This window comes from Manacus candei, unplaced genomic scaffold, assembly GCF_025592945.1.
Source record: "Manacus candei isolate 608988 ecotype Guabito, Panama unplaced genomic scaffold, ASM2559294v1 h1tg000027l, whole genome shotgun sequence".
NCBI lineage: Eukaryota > Metazoa > Chordata > Aves > Passeriformes > Pipridae > Manacus > Manacus candei.
The window spans coordinates 2,298,713-2,321,654 of record NW_026138075.1 but is presented as its reverse complement, the minus strand read 5'-3'; the positions used below and the strand labels follow the sequence as shown (position 1 = coordinate 2,321,654).

The 22,942-nt window shown below is 39.7% G+C and overlaps 1 protein-coding gene across 1 annotated transcript; it reads right to left on the bottom strand.

The window, feature by feature from the left end:
• Positions 1-1,042: 1,042 nt before the first annotated feature.
• Positions 1,043-17,405, bottom strand: ALDH7A1 (aldehyde dehydrogenase 7 family member A1). Its single transcript, XM_051789394.1, has 18 exons — positions 17,205-17,405; positions 17,039-17,092; positions 15,967-16,032; positions 14,273-14,353; positions 11,826-11,949; positions 11,096-11,228; positions 10,434-10,478; positions 9,606-9,683; positions 8,634-8,731; positions 7,566-7,607; positions 6,355-6,449; positions 5,393-5,477; positions 4,998-5,104; positions 4,128-4,244; positions 3,575-3,672; positions 3,324-3,397; positions 2,283-2,358; positions 1,043-1,538 (listed from the first exon to the last, which is right to left on the bottom strand). The coding sequence occupies exons 1-18, from the start codon at positions 17,379-17,381 to the stop codon at positions 1,484-1,486; spliced, it is 1,605 nt and encodes a 534-aa protein (XP_051645354.1). The 5' UTR covers positions 17,382-17,405; the 3' UTR covers positions 1,043-1,483.
• Between the last annotated feature and the right edge of the window lie 5,537 nt (positions 17,406-22,942).

Genomic DNA, 22,942 nt, shown 5'->3' with positions numbered 1-22,942 from the left:
TAACATTCAGTGCCATAAAACAGCATTGAAGAATACAGTTTGTATAAATCTGTGCTATTTTCAGAATTATTAAATTTGGGAACTGAATTGTTTCTTTGCTCTGTCTGCTAGTGATTTATCTCTCTGCTTAGGGTATGCACACAGTTCCTTCTCTGTGCTAACATACAACATTCTTTAATGAAATCCATTTCCTAGTTAAATGGCCAAGCACAAAGTAATAGAGGAAAGTTCATCTGGATGTAAGAGACTCAGTAGGATGAAACACTGCCTGCCTAATGGTTGATCTACAGAAAGCGACACCCCAAATACCTTCTATAATACAGATGTAAAATTCTAAACACTACTGATTTTGAAACTAAGGTAAAAGATACTAAGGTGAAAGAAGACCAACTAGCCTTTTGGTATGGTGGACCTGCAATACAGTTTGCATGGCATTGCTATTACAACATCAAAAGTCAAATCAGACTCCTAGAATCTGAGACAAAATGAACAAAATGTGGAAATTTGGTACATAAGGAAAAGAAATCTCCAAACCCAGTACATTAAAAACCTCAGAAGTTACTCTGTGGAAAGCTAAAATCAGTCTAGTCACACTGTGCCTTTTCTAATCCTGAGTCTTGAGCAAGGCTCCTAAATGAGCTGTTGTTGGCTGTAATCTCCAGTGGCCACGAGAAATTCCCATCTGAGGTGAAACATATAAAAACAATTTGCCTTTTCCTGGCAAATTCCCTCAGGAAGAGTATTCCCTTCTGACTGCATCTTCAGTGCTTCAGCTGGTTTGGCTGTAGGGTGTCACATGAGCTGTGACAACCTGAATAGGCTGTAACCCTTTCTAGCATTAAGAGAAGGTTCCAAAAGACTACAGTAGTCCTTGGCCTTACTCTATATCTCCCAACATATTCAATGAATGTCTCCTTTCTGAAAGAGAAGCAGTCCTTTTAGTCCAATGCTATTCCCTCAGCTCGTAGCCCAGTGTGTGAAAACAAAGTTAGCTGAATGTTCCTGCTCCAAAACAATGAACAAAACAAACGACAAGCCCAAGCCATCTCACAAAATGTACCTTTATTTGTGCATTGAAAAATAGCCCTGTACTGCCCACCCCCACAACACCAGTTATCTGCAGGAAACTCGGCACACAGCTTGAAGCACAAGCTGTGTTCGAGCTGGAAATATCAGGGAATGGTGGGGAGAGAAGGGATACAGTGCTGGTACTGAAAAACAGCAGTAAGGCAACAGGTTATCCAGGCCACCTGAATACAAGATTGTTAGTATCAGTCCCTCTCCCTTCTTCCCAAAGACCATATACTTCTCTCATTTGAAGACTGAAGTAGTAAATTCATACATAGAAAGTGAAGCAATTTTAGAGTAGATGATTTTCTGATAGAATTGGTTTCAGATAATAAATTTTTATCCCCATAATGCTTAGAAGGTGCTTGATTCTGAAATGGTAGGAGAGTTCATAGCACCACCATTCATAAGGCTGCTACTGAAACTTGATTCCTTGAGCCAGAGGCAAATCCTTGCTGTAGTTGATTGTACTGGAAGAGAAACAAGTATTTAGAGACCAGACTTAATCACTGAGACAGATTATGCAGTCCACTTCTTATGTACAAGGCTTCTGATTTCTGTCACATGTAAACAAAAGGCTTCTGTAAGCAGTTTGCCTATTTAAAGTTATGAACTGACTTTACTCCAGTTTTCAACCTAGTAACTATATACAGGGAAAGACCACATTCCCCATTATTTCTTCCTTGATAGAGGATCTATTTCTCTTTATCTATTTAATCTTTTACTGTGACAACATCCAGATCGAAAAAGCAAAGTGGGATTTCTCACGTTCATAAAACCAAAGTTAGCACAGGTAAAGGCTGTGAAGGCCAGCAGGGAATGTGAACGGTCAACCACCATGGGCTGTCAGGACATTTGGGGTTAGATAACCAAAACATAGCTAAATCACCCACCAGTGGCAATAGTGGTTTCCTCACTGTGGTTGTCGCTTTATGTATTTCCTGACAAGTTCCAGTAATTTAATTTTTAGATGAGTTTAAAATCAAGCAAGAGCGGAAAAAAAAACAGGGTTTTTTTTTCCTTTTGAAAGGAAAAAAGGGTCTTCATAAAACCCCTTCAAATAATCTTCTAAGGAATATGAAGAAAAGGCAATTACACTCATATATAGTTATCTCACATTCAGTAAAGAGAGTCTCTTTGTAGTTAAAGATTTATATGTTTTGAAAGTTTATCTGCAGTTTACATTTATTTGGAATTTAAAAGGTCTGTCTTACCAAGTAGACCGTCTCATATAAAGTTTCCACGAATCACTTCCAGATTCCCTTCCCCCACCAGTGTGCTTTTCACCACCTGTGGAAAAAAGGTTATAAATTAAATTTGATTTTTTTTTTTTTGAGCATGGGAATCTGGACTAACTCCAAGAAGTGAGACATTTTACAAAAATACATGGGGAAAAACTATTCCTTTGCCCTTATTCCCTATCTGAACTGAATTACTAGAACACCACCCCACAAAATACCCACAGCTAGCTATCTCCCTCATGCTTGATGCAAAAAAATATCTGCCTGGAGTTGAAATCTCATCATCGTGGCACCAAACAACCTTTTTTTAAAGATATTTTGTCTTAACATGAGACAAGAGTACCAGAATGTGCTGGTTCTTGTACTGTTTAAATAATAAGGTGAATATTTCTTCTTCTACTCCCTCAATTCCTTAAATATGTAAAAAAAAGAGAGAAATAAAGGCAAAAATGCTTATTTAAAGACTTTTTCATGAAAATACTATAGGTTATGGATCTTATATAAACATGCAAATATTCACAACAAAAATGCTCAAGATTGTTTAAAAACTGTTTTAAACAGTTTTCCACCTGGCCATACCTCTAAACACCTTCAGAACATACCTCTGACTTACATTCCTTTGATGGGAAGGAAGAAATAACATATGGAATTTTTAAAAACTAAATACAGATATTTTTAAAATATTCATATTTGGGGGTTTAAATCCAACTACCTCTGGCCAGTATCTCTTTACTGCTAAAGCAGTCTAACTCAAAATCAACTTCACTGATTTCTTCACAATTAGTCATTTAAATAGACTGATTAAAACCTTGAAAAATAAAAAAGGGATACCTATATTATAACAGTTTTACAGGGGTAATGTTTTATTCTCTTCCAGAGTTGTTACAAAAACAAAAAAAAAATTCTCACTTTTAAGAAAAAGTGAAGTCTGAGGAATAATACCAAGCCTCTAGATCAAATGTTAGAGGACTTTCCCATTTGAAGGAAAAGGAAAAAAAAGCATAAATAACATACCAAAAGCACCTCCAATCTCAGCTCCACTGGTTGGGATGTTAACATTCACAATGCCACAGTCAGAACCCTTTGGCCTACAAGGATAAGACACAATTCCTCCTTAGGATCAGGAAAGGCTCCTTTCCTAAAGCCCTCCTTTCCTAAAATGAGGGCTATAAAATGCTCAGCTAGAATTGTGCATAGGTTTACAAAATACATGGAAGACTGTGAACTTATACCTCAGGAAAGTAGAAAAATAATTTAAGTTATACCCAAGCCAGCGGAAAATCCTCCCCAAATCCTTGGTAAAGATACTGCTGGAAAGACCTTGTTTTACTTCATTATTCCAGGCAAAAACATCCTCTTCCTCCTAGAAGGAACATGTACAAGTGGTTAAGCCATGATTATTCAAGGCAAAGCAGTTACAAAGAAGCACTGTGAGAAAAAAACCCAACATATCACAGCCATAACAAAAATGTACTGAATGCCACTGGGCAAACACAAACGTACCATGACAGCAATACCTCCACCACTGCACAAAACACACTCTCTGCTTTTCAACAGATAGGAACAATACCAACAATACAACATAAACAATAGAAATCTATTCCTGTACAGACTCTTAACTCCAGTGCTCTTCACATAAACGTAGCTACGCAGTGAGGTGAGCTATTACAGTGGATATTTCACTGCGCAGAACAAGAGTTACCACCTCTTGAAGTGCTGGGAGAATTGCATGGACATGACATACATGAAATGACATCTCTCTCCTGACTCTTCTGTTAGCATCCTTGACACCTGACTAGTTCCCTACTGTTATTTTACCTTAAATTTCAGCACATACAGTATGGGGGCAAATGTCTCAGTGTGGACAATGGGTGCATTATGAGGAAGGCCAGTCACAATGGTCGGCTCGACATAGTTTCCAGGGCGATTTATAACCTTCAAAACACACAAAAAGCAACTGAGTAAGTTTAAATTAGCATCTAGCTTAGCACTAGTGTAGGAAAGGAATCCCTCGTGGTCTGACTACTACAGCTGTGTCTAGCAATCAGAAACAGAAGTTCAGGTAATCTGAGTAGGTAACTTAAATTTTACTTGTTTAAGTATTTAAAATATAGAAGCATAGCTTATGTCGACTAAGGAGGTAACCAAATTGCAAACTCTAGCAGCTGAGACTAAAAACACTTCTTTTCTCCAACTTGTATGCTAATTGGAATTTTAAAGGTATCAAGAATAAAAGAAGGTGCCAGTGAAGGCAAGAATTCCCAGAATGTTACTTCAAGGAGAATTAAATATCCCATATGATGAAAATATGCAAGTGGCTGTCTTGAATCTTCAGTATTTCCTGCAGTTTGATATTGTGAATTCAGGGATTTCCCCTATTTCTCTTGTTATACATTTGACATTCACCATTTACAATGCTGTTTTTATTTTCCCCATCACCTGCAACAGGAGAGTGGTGTAAGAAAGAGCCAAAAACTCTTAACCATTTCTTGAAGGAGAAGGTAGTTTCGAAGTACAATCACCTTTACCCTGAAGACAAGGTAATTCAAACATTCTCAGACTGACTAAACTAACATCCTGTAGTGGCTGACAGAACAAACTGAGAAACAATCTTGGTCTAAGCCATCATGTTACTGTGTTTTTTCCTAGAGCACAAAATGTAGCAGGAAAAATAAAAGTTAAAGTCACCTTTCCACCACAGACCACAGAGCCACCCTGTTGTTTCGCTTGTTCTATTGCATCGAGGAACATTTTCACTGCTTCTTTGGTATGAAGAGGCCCATAGAGAGTGTCAGCTAAAAACAGAAGATTCAGAGGCATACTTTCAGCAAAACTGTATACATTTGCAAGTACTCTTATCGTGACATTTTGGGACTAATGTTTTAATCTGTCCAAGATGAGCAGTGTTAGCCAGATTCTTCATCTTCCTTTCAGAGCTTGTATTCTAAATGAAACCAGCTATTTCTACTCCCAGGTAAACTGCTAAAACTAGATATTCTTGACCTATAACCCATTTGGAATTTAAAGAGAAAGAAACAGACAAACTTGTCTCCTAAATCCGTGAGCTGGAAATGGTTACTTACGATCCCATGGATCACCGATGCGGACCTGGGCATAGGCCTTAGCAAGCTTTGTCACCACCTCATCATGGATGCTTTCATGGAGAAACTAAAATGTGGAAAGAAAAGTGTAAGACAGCATAGTCTATGTAACTATTCCTGGATACCATTGCACTTTGAAGAGGGATGAATGAAGTGTGGAGATAGTGTTGTTCATATTCAGCAAATCACAAAGTTAAAAATAAACGCAGAGTAAGGCCTCCAAACAGCATCAACTCTAGAAAACAAATACATAAAATCTTCACCATGAAGATTTAAAGCAAGTGAAGAAACAAAACCCTGCTTTAATTTTACCCGATCTCGTATCAGTGACATCGATGTGTTCTGTAAACACTTCAGTTAAGTGTTCTAGGACAAATACTCAAGTCATTTTATTGCTACAATTTGAGGAATGACTGCCCTTCCAATACACCCAATACACCCAAATCAATTTTGACTAATATTTACCCAATCAACCCAACTCTGAAAAGACTATACAAACACTGACTGACACTCTAACACCTTTAAACTTGTTGAAAATGATTGGTTAAAAACTACTAACAAAGTAAGCAACACACAGCCCCTTGCTTTGCTGAAATCTAAAGCCTGCACCAAAATGTGTAGCAGTCACAAGCAAAGAAGTTCTGGCAATGAAAACAGAGAGAAATACAGAAGCATGCCAAGTATTATTTTCTGGGCTTTTAGCACCACGTACCTTTGAAAACACATACAAAGAAACTGTTTAGATCTAGAATTATGGTGGAATGAAACCATAGTCTTATTTTTCCATCATACTTATTTAAGTATACTTATACTAAGTAAAAATGTGTTTCAAATATTATTTGTTGCTCTTCATAGTATTAGGAATTGTCAGGCATTTTCTAAGCTAATTTGGAACTAAGTTATAATGCAGAGCTACCCAAACCAGACAATACACATTTACTCACCAGCCTTCTAGCAGTTGTACACCTCTGACCTGCTGTTCCCACTGCGGCAAATAGAGCAGATGGGATGACTAGGTTCAGATCTGCATCTTCAAACACTTTAAAAAAATAAAAACATGAGCATGTTACTGAAGTAAACAGGCAATCCACAAGACTTAAGATGCCTACACTATATTATAAACTGACAGGTTGGTCAAGAAGCACTAAGAGCCATTGCACTAGCACAGCACAGTTAAGATATATAGAAATACCTTGAAACTCTTATTATCTCTTTACAACTGGAGTTAGGTACATACAATAGGACATAAATGAAGTTCTGAACTACTGAAGAGAGCCTTTTGCAATCAAGTTTGCAAAGAAATTCAGCTTCATTTTAATTCAAGAAAATACAAGCAATTTCTTGCCATTTCTCCACCTTCTCCACACTGAGAAGTGTAGCATAAAGTAACAATGCTAAAGTATATCCAGATGGCCTTTCAAAAAACGTAGCTTAAACACACAGGTGTACAATAATAAAAAATACACAATGAGCTGAACCAATTCCTCCAGCTAGAAGACACTGAGACATTTTATAAGCCTCAAATGACTCCCAAAATATCACTGAGTTTAACCAATTCCACAAAATTCTCTTAAGCATCCAAAAGTATTATTAAATTTGGGATAAAATCCAACCAATGATTATGCAATCATTCAAAGCCAATTCCAGAAAAAGCAAGACTTTGATATGAAAAATGAAACAATTTTCAAAGTCTAAAACCAGTTTATGCTACTGGCTACAAAGCAGCACAGGAAAAAAAGAAAGACTTGCTCAACTGTGATTTTCAAAAGAGTAGATGAGATACATGTAGATAAGCACATTTGTTCAGAATATGAGCAAGGTGAAACAAAAGACTATAACACAACAGGATTGCAATTTAGGTATTTAGCTTACATTTTCTTTCTTCCATGTTGCTCAGCTTTACAGTATTTATGTTGTTTATCTGGGAACTGGATCCCTTCCACAATACCGAAGACAGAAAAAACCCCAAACATTCTATTATGTACTTTCAAAAGTCCAGTGGGTAGGTGGGGGGAGAACCTTACAAAAAACAACCAACCAACCAACCAACCAAAAAAAGCCCCCATCAAGCAGAAAAAAGGGACAACTTGCTACAAACATGCACAATAATTTCCAAATATCATCTATAGGACTAAATTTCTACAGTGCATATTACCAATAATGGCATTGTTTCCTCCCAGTTCCAGCAGGCTTCGACCTAACAAGAACACACAAAATAAGTTATGTCATGCACACACATTCACTACACCTCAGTCAGTGAGTTCACCTCTAACTAGAGCTATTGTTCATTAAACATATTTTTCTGGATGAACAAAAGGTTTTAGGCATCACAATCAACTAACCACTCTAGCCAAAGCAGAAAATTACACCAAATACTACATCTATCACAGGTTGTGAAGAAAGATACATGGACAGCAGTTATGGTACAAAGAAGCTTAAAAAACATGCAAAAATAGCACAGGAAAGAAAAACAGGAAAACAGGAAAAAGTTGCAGCATGAATAGTGTGATGCAGACAAAGAAAAAGAATTCAAAGAAGAATAAGAGATCAAAATGCACACATAAAATTTAACTAGGCTTATCTATTTCTCTGGCAACTGTTTTATCTAAAATCTGATCAAAAGAATCCCAATTCTACCTCTGAGTAAACATTCGTAATCTGTTCAGGGTTTTTTGGTTTGGTTTGGTTTTTTACACTTCTATGAACTTCAAATGCATAAAATGAGAAAACCATGTTCACAAGGTTTCCGTTCAAAACTAAAAAGTTAGAATCCAGCAGCTGAGCTGCTGTACACTTCATGCCTGTACACTTTTAAATATTTGCAACAAAAACAGCATCTCAAAAATCATTACTTTTCTCCTATATTTATAAGGAATAAAAGGTGAGTGGGCATGTATTCATGAACACATTGCCAAAAGACCATAAGGCCTGTCCACCTTGACGATTTACACACAATTACATTCATGGACACCACTACACCCTTCTCTTAATTAGTTGTAGGACCACGGATTTGTGGATATCCTGGAAAAAAATGCCGAGCTCTAACAGAACCAACTAAAAAATGCAGTACCTATCTCTGAGCAGTTTCAACTCCTATTTTCCCAAGTCAAAAAAAAAAGGAAAAAGATAACACAGCTGAAACAAGCTGTTATTTTAAAATGCTATGGGGCTCCACTGCCTGTACCAGCCATAGAGAGAAATGGAGGAGAATGTACACACTCACCAAATCTCTCCTGAACCATAAGTGCTACTTCCTTGCCCACTTTTGTGCTGCCAGTGAAGGACAACAGGTCCATCCTCTCATCTCTCGCCATTGCTGTCCTGCATAATGGGAGACATACCACCATGTCCAGTGGAAGAGCACATAAATGGAAAAGCAGCTTGCACCTTCCACATACACCAGCTTCAATCAGGGAGATCTTTAAAAGTCAGAACCACCTCTTTGAAACATCTGGTAAGTGGCTGAGCTAATGGCAGGAAACCTTTTTAGTGAGAAACAAGGAACAAGGCCATTTCCTTCTACCTTTTCAGGCCATAAAAGCATCATTTGTAGTAAGACTAAAATTCAGTCTAAATTACATAGTGAGATCAGATCTAATTGTTATGATCTCTAAGAAAATACGCATATCTACGACTTTTTTTTTAATGCTCGCCATCTGTTTTGTCTCCTCTTAAAATGCTCAAAAGACACATCTGAGTATACATTTGTACTGGGAATTTCCACATTGTAAAAATCAAACAAAATAATTTGGTTTGAAGCTTGGTTTGAACAGCTTCCAAGCACAAGTATAAATCTATAAGCAAGTGCTGAGTCCTGTGTGAGCATGGAAAATGGGGACATATTCTTCTCCACAAGTAATCCAAAAGGCCAATGGGCTAGACACTGAAAACTCCTAAGAGCATGATGAGTGGAATTTAATATTAGCTGTATTCTTTGGGTGCAAGCATATGTAGATATAGAATATAAATTTAGTCTCCTCATCTGAGAAGTTATTTGTTAGCAGCTGATCTCACAACAGCAAGTAGACATATTTATTATATTTAGATCAGGGCCAGAGTATCGGACCAGCTGATAAAAATCATGGCAACATGTGTATGTACTGGGAACTCCTGGAGACCAGAATAATTTTCTGAGAAGTAGTTCAAAGAATATTCCTTCTATAGAGCTTCACAAAACACAAGAAATTTTATTTACCCAATGTCCGCTCCACCACAAACTAAGGAACAGATTGCTCCAGGCAACTTGTTATCCTCCAAGACTTTGGCAATTATCCTAGAATCAAAGATGTAAAAATTTCAGAGATTTCTGACACGTGCAAACAGGGAGTGAACCATTAAAACCATCTTCGGGTTTTTGGGGTAGTAGTCACTTGGGGTCATTGTTCTTAGGAGTTAATATGAGAGCTACAAGACTTAGTAATTAATGATTTTAAGGGGCCTACTTATATTTAGCACTTTAAAATAAATGTTATTTGTAATACACAATAAATAAGTGTTTTAAGTGCTAATATATTAAGGAAAGTAACAATAAACCTGAAGTAAATATCACGATGGCATTTATTCTTTGGAGAAGTTCTTTTTATTGATACTGAGTTTTCCTTTTTATCGAAAACGAACTCTGGAAATGCATGCTAAGGTGTTACTATATTTTGGGTAAAAAAGACTATGTGACATTGTCTTCAGGATATGGGTCTAGAGAGCCAGTCAGAAGAATTTGCCAAGAAACTGGGTGCTGACGCTGTGCTGAGATACTACAAAATAAGGGATGATTCTGAAACACGATTGTGTGACTGAGGGAAGCCAAATTTCAAGAGCAGTTCATCTTTCACAAGGAAGCAAACCACACAGCTAACCCACCTTCAGCAGAAACACAGCCCTGGTTCCAGAAAAAAATGGCCAACAGTATAGGTAACATCCTACATATCCCCATTAGGGGAAAGCATTTCTTCTGACCACTGTTCACTACCTCAAACAGAAAAGCATTGTTTAAAAAGCAAAAGGGAGCAAAGAAACCAGAACTCACTTTGTAACAGCAACACTAACAAGGGATGTAGAAGGAGCACCCTTCCTAAAAAGGAGAGGAGAAAAAAAAAAAGGAATTACATTAATTTTATTTCAATTCTTTAAGAATAAGAAATCATTCAAATAAGCAATTTTTATGGTATCTGATATACAGCACACTTTGGTTAGGCTGGTTTTCAGGTACATATTAAGACAGGAACTCAAGCGCTTCTTTCCACAGCTGAGCATTCAGAAGTTCTACTGAAATCCATGTGAACTAGGGCTAGGCCAGGTATTAGAGTGAAGTAGGCAGACGAAAGCAAAGCAGGACCCACAAGAGGAAATAAAGTTACCTTTTCAGACTTTTAATCTTAGCTGTATCAATCCTGAATATATGAACTGTTCGCTACCACTGTTTCAAGACATCAACCTGGGTTCTTTATTCACAGGCCATTTGGCTAAGACCTAGATGCTTCCCAATCTTAATATCTCAAAAAAGAGGTTATCACAAAATAAAACAAAGCTCTTTGACTATAAACGGACCTAAAAATAAAAAGTAATCAAGCCTATATTAGATAGAATCAACTATACAGAAACATCAGACATTCAGTAGCAGTTTCATGCCCGAGATAATAACTCTCTAATTTAAAAATACCATTAGCAGGCTGGAGAGCTAGATCTTACCAGAGGCAAGCGTTTCCACAAATCATTGCAATTGCACTGTTCCACCCATAAACTGCCACAGGAAAGTTAAAGGCTGTGATGATTCCTACTAATCCAACAGGATTCCACTGCTCTATAAGGGCATGGCCAGGTCCTGAAAGCAAAGACACAACATAATGCAATTTTCATCCATTTAATGTTATCTTTTTTAAAAAAGGAAAATATGTAAGCAAGGAATCTAGCATCACTCCTCAGTCCATCACAGCATTAGCTTGTGAAGAGCTGTATTATATGTGCTCTGCAGCTTACTGGATCAAGGTTAGCTAGATTGTGAAAAAAGCTAATGGCACAACAACATAATTAGCTACTCAGTTAACATCATGATGACTGTGTGCTAATCAATAACTGACAAAGAGGTCTCTCTTTTCTAAGTGCACCACTGAACTTTTCACATACTTTCCTCTGCCATCCTCCATTAACAAAGAAATCAAAGAGAACTTAATGCTTCAAATAGTAGAGAAAAATCGATGGGCTCACTTGCTTACCGGCCACTTCATTAGGAACTTCATTAGGTGGCGCTACTGCCCACCAGCACATCCATTCCCAAATCTCCCTAATAACTCACAGAACAGAGATCTTGCTGTATCACAACATCACATATTTAAGACACTTCTCCATCTCTTCATCTGTTAAAAAAGCAACTAAACAACCAACCACAAACAAACCCAAAGAAAAAAACATACATACTTACTTTCTGAAGGCAAAATAGGTCCACCAATCATTCGGGACAAACCAACAGCATAGTCACAGACATCAACATACTCCTGCACTTCCCCAACACCCTCGACAAAAATCTTTCCCATTTCCAAAGAGACCTGACAAAATTAAGACAATTTTTTTTTAATTGCCTTGCATCCCCCATATATTTTGTTTCCCACCAATGTCAGGTATATCTGTACACCAGGTAAGATTTTAATACAAACGTTTTCATTAGAAGAGAATCACCTCTTCCTGAGTTATTCACAGCTTAAAGAAATAAGACAATAAACAAGAAGACAGCAGTCGCATCTCCATACAATAGGAGGAAATTAGAGAGGAAATTAATGGAGAAATTTTAATAAAACAAATCTACTGAAAGGACTATCCAACACTAATGGGGTTCATATGTTTAGATTAACAAAACACTGGATTTTCATCAGGACATTGCATACATTGTTGATTAGGCATGGAACCTATTGGGAAAGTGGGACTACTCTGCTCCAGCAAAAGAAAGTGGTCATTTACATTTTACGTAAGCAAACTACTCATTTGACAACATATCAAAGTGAATTTGAGAGATTTCGTTTGCAGACACTGCTGAAAACATCTACATACCTTTAGTATTTTAGTAACCTGAGATGTTTAGGATCAATTTTTTTTTTTTTTCAGCTGAAGTCAGTCCTAAGCTATATCCTTCTGTTAAAAGCATGTTAGATTTACTCAGCTGACATATACGTTATCAATGAGAATAAGCTGGTATTTGAAAACAATTTCCTCCAAAAATGAGAAAATTTGCAAACTTAGGAACTGAGAAGTCATCCATTTACCCCCACTTGTTTTTGCTGTCATGCTCTGATATCTAGATGTTACTTCATGCAAATACGACCTACTACTTTAGACTGATGACTGTATTTTGAAAAGGCTGTTAAATGAGGAATCAGGTTCAAAGGATTACCACGGGATTTTTCTCCCCACGCAAATCTTAAAATAAAGGTAACTAAATGTATGTCTATGACAACTGTGGTCATCTCGAGAAAGAAGGAATGGCCCTGATCTGTGACCAAAAATGGAGGGGCATCAGATATATTTACTAAAAAATGCAGCAGTGAGTCCATAAGCGCAGTAGAAATACCAGGATACTTCACAAGGACATTGTAAGACAAGGCTGAAAATTTCCAGTGGCATAAAGAAAGATGAGTTTCTATTCCATTCCTTTTATATATTCCAAATCCAGGGAAAATCCTAAAATCTTAATACCTACTGTACTTCTTTCACCCTGAAGTTCCTCCTCAGCCATAGTAGAGCTGAACAGACTATCTCTTTGGGGAAACTAGGAAAACATGACAATAAGCCACAAAAGTTTTGTCCAAGGAACACAGAGTGAACTTCTGTCTGTCCACACTCACCAGGGAAGTTGTACTGTTTTTGAATACAAAAGTACATTAGCACTCAAATTCCACAACAGAAACTCTGCTGAGGAGACAACATCAAAGACAAGAGCAGAACAAAGTTTTGAAGGTTAACAATATGGGCTTGACTACACATGGAGTTATTCACTGACAGCTGTTTCTGAACAGCAGACATACAGGTAAGCCCTGTAAAAGGAAAGTTCCCCACTTGTCTTCTTTTCTTCCTTAGCAACTACCAAGTGTTTTAAAGGAGAGGTCCTTCAACCTTTATGTCTTCCACAGCACTGCAAGTGGATCTCATTAAGACCATCTCAGCTTCTGAAGCCTTATATTTCCATATGTCAGTTGGCAAAATCCTACAGATCACCAGAAAGAGCTCAAGGTTAAAAGCTCTGTATTACAGGAAGATCTCTTTCAGGATGCTTTTAGTACTAGACAGTGCCCTATCTGACAGGCAAGTGGGAAAACAGCTGGGCAATAGTTGTAACACTCCTCCCAGACAGAGTACAGGCTCAGAATGAACTAAATTTTCTTTTCCTATTATATATTATCATTTCACAGAATCGCTGAATCATAGAATATTCTCATTTGAAAGGGACCCACAGGGACGACTGAGTCAACTTCTGGCCCTGCACAGGACCACCCTGAGAGTCACAACATGCATTGTCCAAACACTCCTTGAACTCTGACAGGCACAGTGGCATGATCACTTCCCTGGAGAGTCTGTTCTAGTGCCCAACCCTCTGGGTTAAGAGCCTGTTCTTAATATCCAACATAGCCCTCCCCTGACACAGTTTCATACTGTTCCCATGCAAGAATACTTGTTTTAAAATGTTTCCTTCTTCTTTAAATTCAAACTTCTTTAGGGAAGCTAACAGAACTAACAGCAATTGTTTAACAATCACTAAGGTTAGTATTGCAGAATGGTACATTAAAAACTGAGAAAACCAGTTTTGACACACCCCTCGCCCCTGTGCCCCACTCTCCCTTATTCCCCCACAAAGTTAAGCTACTTCTGAAAACACCTTACCAAGCTTCCTAAAACTTTGATTTTTTGTCTCAGGGCATCACCAATCTGTCGCACTATTTCTCCGCGCTTAGGTGCAGGGATCTAGTAAAAAAAAACAAAACAACAAAGAATCTATGTGAGATTAAACATCTGTGATTTTTGCTGCATATACACTGCTGGGTCCCCTACCCTTGTAGTAAGCAATCACTGACTGCTGTGCTCTTTCCCAAGACTCTGTTACTTGTTCATTTTTATCACGCTCACTGCTTTACAAGCAACTGTTTCCTGCCTCTCAGAAACTGGTAACACTGTGCATATTTATGTCCATTCAAAACTTCAGTTCCACTGGACATTGCCAGCAGCATTCAGATAATTAGTTCTGCTACTTGTGCTCAGCTACATCACACATAATGCCCTCACACAAGCAACTGCATCTCAAGAAACAAGCATTTTTCATAAAAAGCACACTTACTGGTTTCTGAGCCTTGGAAGTATTCTTAAAACCACATTTTCAAACATTCAGTATGATATTTATTTTGCTAGCAGATTCTGAGACACATAGAAACATCATTCATGGAAAGATTAAGTCCATATATCAACTATTAATAGATCTTTTTCATGTGGTATCAGTATTTTAAATAATAATCAATAGCCAGGATCAATTCCAAATCATACACATGCAAGAGGATTTACAGGACTAGCAGTTCTTTGTAAAAACAGGACTGACAAATTCATAAACCATGCAACCTTATCTCTTTACAAGCAAAATCTTTCAGAAAAACAACAAAATTCACAAACTAATAGCAAAGAGCTTTGAGAAAAGCCTTTAAAGAAACACTTAACATGTTGATTCTTTATCTGTTAGATTGCTTTCAGATTATTTCCAAGTATGTTACAAGTCACCAACATTATACTCACAGATTGTAACAAAAGAACACGTACTAATATATCCTGAGGAAGCTGTTGTATTTTTCCTAAACTTTGTTATCTTCAGACAAGGCAAAACTTTGCTGGCTAAAATACAGAATGCCCAATACCTTACGAAATCCAGTTTTCAGCTTCTACCAAAGAAACAGCAGGTAGCTGTAAGAACCAAGCCTGGCACAGCCATCAACAGAATGAGTGCTGGCTGGGCACAGCTGGTAGAGGTGCATGGGGAACTACGGCTTGCTAAGGAAAAACAGCTTAGGTATTGTACACAGCTATGTAACACCAAAGTTTTGGAATAACACAGCAGTCTTGTGAAACACCAGGACAGTAGGTGAACAAAAAAAGCATGTTTACAACCAGCAGCCTTCCTCAGCCCGTGAGAACAAGATGATCAACATGAGCTGATACAAATATCCTGCAGAGTTCCCACAGGAGAAAGAACGTGGTGACAGGAAGTGAAACACATGCACAGGGATAGTTTGCTTGCTACAAGGTTTCTGAACTTCACCAGACCTGCTGGCAACAGCTCACAGGCACAAGCCTGGCTAAATATGTTTGGCTTTTCAAAACAAACATTTTCCACAAGTCAGTGTCCTCATCTTTGTACCCCAATGATACCAGGTACAAACTATGTGGGCTTGTTTCTCAAGATTTCCACTGCAGACTTTTGCTTTAATGCAACACACAAAATATTAATACATTTTTACACCTCCACCCGATGGGGCAATTTAATACCCTGTATCTGCCAGAGATAGGTTATAAAAGAGAAGTCTCTGTTAACTTACATCAGCCCAGACCTTCCATGCCTCTTTAGCCTTCTTTACTGTTTCTTCATAATCCTCCAAACTAGCCTATACGAAGAAGCATGTCAAAGAAAAAGTTAGGAACATCAAAACCCCAAAACAAATACCACAGAAAAGCTTCTGCACTCAACTCAAGACATTTCTAGTAGAGAGTACTAGCACTACAGGCTATCACTTTCACAGAATGTTTCTATCCTAACACAATGTGGTCCCAATATGACACATCTTTTGAAATCACTGTTGAGGAAAAGCGTATGTGCTACCTAAACAAACAAACAAAAAAACCACATAAGCAGAAATTTTCCTTCAGATGTTAAAGGATGCTCCATAAAGAATAACGGTAAGGGAGACATATATATATATATATTTTCATATGTTTGTTTTATCTTAGATATTACTGTTATTAACAGTATTTTAAAAAAAGCTGGGAGGACTGTCCTACTCCATCAGTTTTACTGGGCATCAAAGGCTAACTGAGCGCTAATATACAAAAGAAGTAAGTTAGCACCATAGCGCTATTCTCACACTAAAAACTTTCACAAATTTACCACGTGAATGCCACGTCGCTTTCCCTCCTCCTTCCCCCGGCCACTCATCCCCACCGAACAGCCGCAATTTCTGCCCCTATCCAGCAACTCCCTTTAGGGACAAACGAGTAGAGGAAGGGATGGGCCCTCGCTCTTTCCAACAATACTCGCAAGAGTGAGAGGCGGGGGAGGGGGTCGGGGACATTAAAAAATAAGACCAACAGCCTGTTTTTGTTCCAGGAGAGCCACTGGCGTATTTCCAGCAGTATTTCCAGTCTGCGACGAGCTCCAGCAGCCGCCCCTGGAATCAACATCACCTCTACCCCTGGACCCAACACCCCCTGGGGCCCCCAGACCCAACATCCCCATGACCGCTGCCGGGACTTTCGTGCCAGAGGGGACGCGGTCAGGAGCAGCTCCCAAACCAAAGCCCAACAGGGCCCGCTCCGGCCCCTATGGCCGGGGGCTCCTCCCTGCCCTCCCCTCCCGTCCCCGCCGCACTGGCGATGCCCCCCGGCCGCGCTCACCTGCCGGACGCTGGCGATGGGCTCGTTGTTGGCGGGGCAGTACGTGGTCACCACCTAGAGCAGGACGGGAGCGGTGAGCGGCGCGGCCGAGCTCGCCCCTCCACCCGCCGGAGGGGGCGCGACCCCCGCGGTCCCGCCGCCCCCGCTCCCACCCCGCTCCCCGCACCTGCCCGCGGCCGCCCCAGCGCCCGTTGTAGACGCCTGGGTTCTCCTCCTGCAGCCCCAGCTCCCGCAGCCACGCGTAGCGCTCCTGGCTGACGAGCAGCGTGGCCATGGCGGCGGCGGGCGGCCCGGCCCGGGGCAGCGGCAGCAGCGCGGCGGCGGCGCGGCGGAGCCCCAGCATGGCCGGCAATGGCGGCCGGCCCGCCACGCCCGCCCGCCGCCATTGGCGGCCCGGCCCGCGCCCCCCGGCCCGCCCCCAGCACGGCGCGGCCCTGCCGGGTCCCGGCCGGGACAGGCGCCCGCTTTAAACTTCCCTGAGGGAAGGGACGGCTGAGAGAGGACTTCAGCAGTGCCTACGGGAATCTGCAGGGAGGGTGCCAAGAGGATGGAGCCAGGCTCTTCTCGGTGGTGCCAAGGAATAGGACGAGAGGCAATGGGCAGAAACTGATGGAAGTTCCTCCTGAAGATGAAAAACGACTCCTTCCCTGTGGGGTGACCACACGCTGGAACAGGTTGCCCAGAGAGGTTGTGGACTCTCCCTCACTGATTCAAGAATAATCTGGGCATAATGCTGTGCCATGTACTCTGGGATGGTCCTGCTTGAGCAGGGGTTTTGGACCAGATGACCCTCTGTTGTCCCTTCCAACCTGACCCATTTTGTGATTCCATGTGCCCTTCAAGAGCTGAAGGGACAGAGGTGTCCCAAGGTCGGGTATTTCTAATTGCTGCAGAAAATAAGAGAACACTGAGGAAAAAATCTCTGTAGCTATCCTTATGCAACAAATAGTAACAGTAATATATAGGAGTGTGCACGACACTTTCTATCCTTTAATATCGTGCTTGAATCACAGTGAAATTAAGTGTCTTCAGCTTCTAAGCTGGACACTTTATCCACACTCCAGTGTTTGTGATTTTACAAACTTTTTCTTTCCCATATAGAGGACTAACACCCTTACCTCACTTGATATGCATTCACCTTGCAAATTTGAAAATTATTTCTATTCTGTGTTTTTACTGTACTACCCCTTAAAAGGCTCTAGAAATTTAGATGACTCACTATGATCATGAAATATTGTTTGTTTTCAGAGATGTAGTATTTTCTGAATGACCAAACCAATTAGGAATAAATTCCGACACTAAGATTTAAATCTTAGCACACATTTAAAGGAGAGAAGAAAAATGCCACTTATCTTAAGAATTTATTTCTGGTTTCAACAGCTACACATTTTTGCTTAATGTGAATTGCATTAACTATAAATAATTTCCTCCTCAAGAAGCAGTAGTTCAAGTAATTCCGTAGAATTCTGTAGAATGAAAAATATTTTTGGATGATGTAAACAGATTAGTAGTACAAAGTAGTCTTGGCAAGGTTCAAGAGCTGGCTTTGCCTTTAGCTTCTCTGCATGCAGTGTCAAATTATCTCTTGCATGTGGAAACTGAGTTTGGAAACTGAGTATCAAAAAGACAGCAATCTGTTCAGCATTGTGGGTAATATATAAAGAATCTTGAGTAGAAACAATTCAAAAGGGAAATTAATACATCTGAAAGGTATTTTTTTTTTTCAATCACAGGATGAAACCTTACATATACCTATAGTGCAAACACCATCAAGAGAACAGCAGCACAGATTTTCTTCCCCTGATTTGATGCTATACTTTAACAACCTTGACCTCAAGAAACTATCCTACAGATGGTTCAGTAGATCAGTCCCCAGAGCTGTTTGTTCATCATCTGGCCAGCAGAGACTACTGAAAACCTCTTGGATAGGTCTTCATAACACCTGACATGGAGTGCACTTGTTTTGATTTAGTTATTCAGCATGTACAGCATTCCTTGAGTTATTCTATCTCCTGATGACTGTTACTTATAGTGCAAAGTATAAGTAACCTTTTTCTTGGAAGTTTGATTTGGTATATATAGATCATATAAACAGATGAATAGGCTCCAGCTAGCTGCACAGAACACAGCAGTTCCACACATGCCTTGGGGAAGAAAAACCTGTTAAGGAAGTATCCCATCCACTGAACTGAGAGGCCTGTGTGGCCATAACTGTCCTTGGATAATGTTCACTGGTATACTGAAATTTCAGAACAGTAGGACACAGCTTTGTGTTTGAAATGGACCAGATGCCCATCAGAAATCCATTGACCCCAGGGAAACATTGCAGAGCTCTTCCTTGTAATGTCTGGCCCTGACACCTCACAGAGGGACAGGAGAGATACACTCTAGTGCAAGTACCCAGGCTTTCTCTTGGAATTAAATACCAAGATTGTCAACCCACTGCTTCAAGAGCATCAAGGACCAAAAGGCACCAATAACCTTAATAGACCTGAGCAGTCTTACCCAGGGCCTGAAACTCAGTATTTGGTTCTTCCTGCCACTGCTCAGCTACAGCCATGCCTCTGCTTGGACAAGGATGTAGCAAGCCAGACCCTTACCTGGGAACTCATGGCCTCTGCCCTTCATAATGGGATCTGGTGATGCTGCTGGCTTGGTCCTGACTCTGACCAGGAGGTTGGCTTCCTGGATTTTCCTCAGAATGCCATAGTACCTCACAAGCTGGGCTGTGACTTCAGGCCCCTGTCCTGACCTCCATATCCCCAGGGAGCAATGGTCATTGCTTCTCCCTAATGGAGAATGATACTGGTGGCACAGGCTGGTGGTCATAGAGAGGTGATATTTTCTAATGCATTGCACAGTCTTCTGCAGACTTTTACCTTTTTTGACCTTATATGTCTTTATATGGTCAAAGGAATATTTCCCAACCACACAGCTGCAAGATATTTTCAACCCATGTGTTAGATTCTAGCAAAAAAGTGGGACTCTGAAATGTTTAGGGCAGCAGCTGAGCAATTCCAGAGCAGCAATTTTTTAGGGCAACAATTCCAGAGCTTGGTTTCAGTTCCAGAGCATTTTTCCATCACCATAAGCAAGCAGTTTCTTCAGCCACAACTGCACACAGCTGTTGGTACAGTAGCTACTGATAAAGCCCCAGAGAAAATCTGAAACTCTGGCACTGTGCCTGACTTGGCTTTGTTCATAGTTTTTGCTCCAGAGTGCCTAAGAAGATGAAATCATTGCTGTCAAAGGTGGTGCCAAAGTCCTTTCACAAAGGACCTGGGGCCAACTTGTCTGCAATCGGTCAGTGATCAGATATGCAGGACTGGCTGTATGCGTTGCATTGCTATTCAACCATCCACTGCAGTAAAGATGTGATTAGACCTGTGTTACACCTTAATGTGGGACCCAAGCTTTTTTCTTCCTGCTGTGTCCGAGTCTACATTAAACCCAGACATACCTCCTGAAGTTTGAAGCACAACAGGAGTGTGAATTCAGGACTGTGTCTGAAACACAGCACAGACACAATCTGTGCTTCTGCTCCACAATTGCAGGGCAAGGCTAATTGCAGGAGAGCCTGCAAGTTAGAAAAACATCATGCAACGGGGTTATATGGAGGGGGATGGGGGTAAGCCCCATAACACACTACAGTATGTATTTGTTCTACATGGGCATCCTGAGCTGGATATATTAATTCTTTGTGTGTTAAACAGGCTTTTAGTGAGAAATTATCTGTCTACGGTAAACTTACTCTGCAGTGTGATCATGTTAACATAACAACTGGCATCCTCCTTCATTTAGATGTGTTGTGTCCAGTAGCAAGAATGCATCTTGGAATCTGTGATATTGAAAACTGGTCATGGAACATTATTCTGCCATAAGGTTGTAATTAAGGTTGCTAAAATATTCACTTCTAACAAAGCTTTCAAATAGATGGGAAAAGATTAATTTCAGTGATGCTTGTGAAAGTCAGTAAGAACATGTCCTCATGCTGTCCATCAAAGTTTACTTATTTCCAGATCTGAATCAGCTGAGCATTGTCACAGAGATCTTGGCTCCAGCTTAGAGAAAGCAACACGGTATTAGAAGGAGGGGGCTTGGAAAGGGAGACAGTTCAACAATATCCCAGTCCTAAGCCAGACTTTGGATCCTATGAAACCATGCTCTTGGGTTCTGGAGTCGTTTCAGGGTTCTTCAGATGTAGCCCTTCCTTGCTTTGTGCTTCATTTTCTCATCTGTAGGAAAATGTACAGGTTCCTTTCATTTTTAAAGGAGTATCCAGAGAACATTAACTGGACACAATGAGGACAGAGGTCAAATGTCTATGTTTAGGAGATCCCAGAACTTTTACCCTTGTGTGAAGTTAGAGCTGCTTAAACACAATACAAGCAATTCAGACAATTGGAAGTGGGGAGGAAAAGGAGAAAAGCTTCCAAAAATATGCTTAAAAATTTTCCTCCCTTTTACACATGTTTGCAGCATGACAGAGCCTTGACCCAGAGCAGCAGGCTCCTCTGACAATTTACAGAATAGTTATTTCAGTTCATTTTCAGAGGGAACTGTGTATTTTTCTCAGTGGTAGTATATGAAGAATGCAAAGAATTATGGTGATTCATGCTCTCAAAACAGTCAAATCTACAGGGGGGAAGCAAAATCTACAGGGGGAGGTATTTCAAATCAGTGCTTTTCACTTTTGTAGTTTGACAGTGACTCTTGTTTTAAAGTTTCCTGTTTACACTGCACTCAAAGAAATAGTTGTTAGGAATCACTTTAATCCTAAGAAATAGGTGTATATGGTTGTATAGCCCATAAAAACAGAAAATGGTTTGAGATATTAGAAAAAACCCAACAACAATAAACCCATCAAATCTAGTATCTTGTCATGTGGCCAACACAACAAGGAATTCAACAGGCACACAAACAGATTTGCTGACATTCAGTCAATTTCAGGGCAAAGAGACAAACTACAAAACAGTATTTCCCCACATTTTCCTGCAAAAGGGCAAAAAAAGAAATATCTTCAGTCTTCACTTTGAAAGACTCTCAGCTCACAACTTACATACCTTTAAGGATAGAAGGAAGATATTGAGTGAGTTAAACACAAGATCATTATAAGAGGTTTGTCTCATGCTGAGTCAATCCAAAATTATTTTCTTGTATCCCTTTCCTTTGTAAATAGCAGAAAGAAAAAAGTCTTTTTTTACTGTTGTTTTCCTTTGACATTTTCTTGTTTAGAAAATATTTCTGGTTTACGTATTTTTTTTTAATTCTCCATTCACACAGTTACTAATACAAGATATCATGGCCTACCACTGAAGTTGGAAGAAAGAACAAGTATGTACAAAAAAAAAATAACCAAACCACATTTACTCCCATTAACTTTGTTCTTATTTTGGTTCTTATGATGCAGGAACATAGATCAGAGGTTTATGTGATCAGGGGAACAGGACAGCCCAGTACAAATGATTATAAGAGAAATGAAGCACAGGGAATTTTTCAGACTCTGTTGGAAACTTTAGGGTTTGTAATTCTAGAAATTGTTTCAAGGAGCATCAGATGTTTCATAATTTTCTCCATAAAATGCAATACTATATTTATAAAATAACTAGAAGTTCATTAGGGTACTAATAATGCTAAATGCATTGCCACCTGTTACAAGTATTATATTACAGGTGCATTGTCAGTTTGCCAGTAGTTCCTGGCATGAACCAGTTGTATAACTGCTATGTTATACATATACTCTGCTGTTTGCTGAGTCTGATGAAAATCATCCCTTGCATTGTATGCCTTCCTCCCAAACCCTTACTTTCTTTTTCCTTTAGAAAATTCCAAAGTTTGCTTTCTTGAGGTCTGTGGTCTGTCCTTGGCTACTCTGTAATCCACGCTCTCCCCCAGATCTTTACC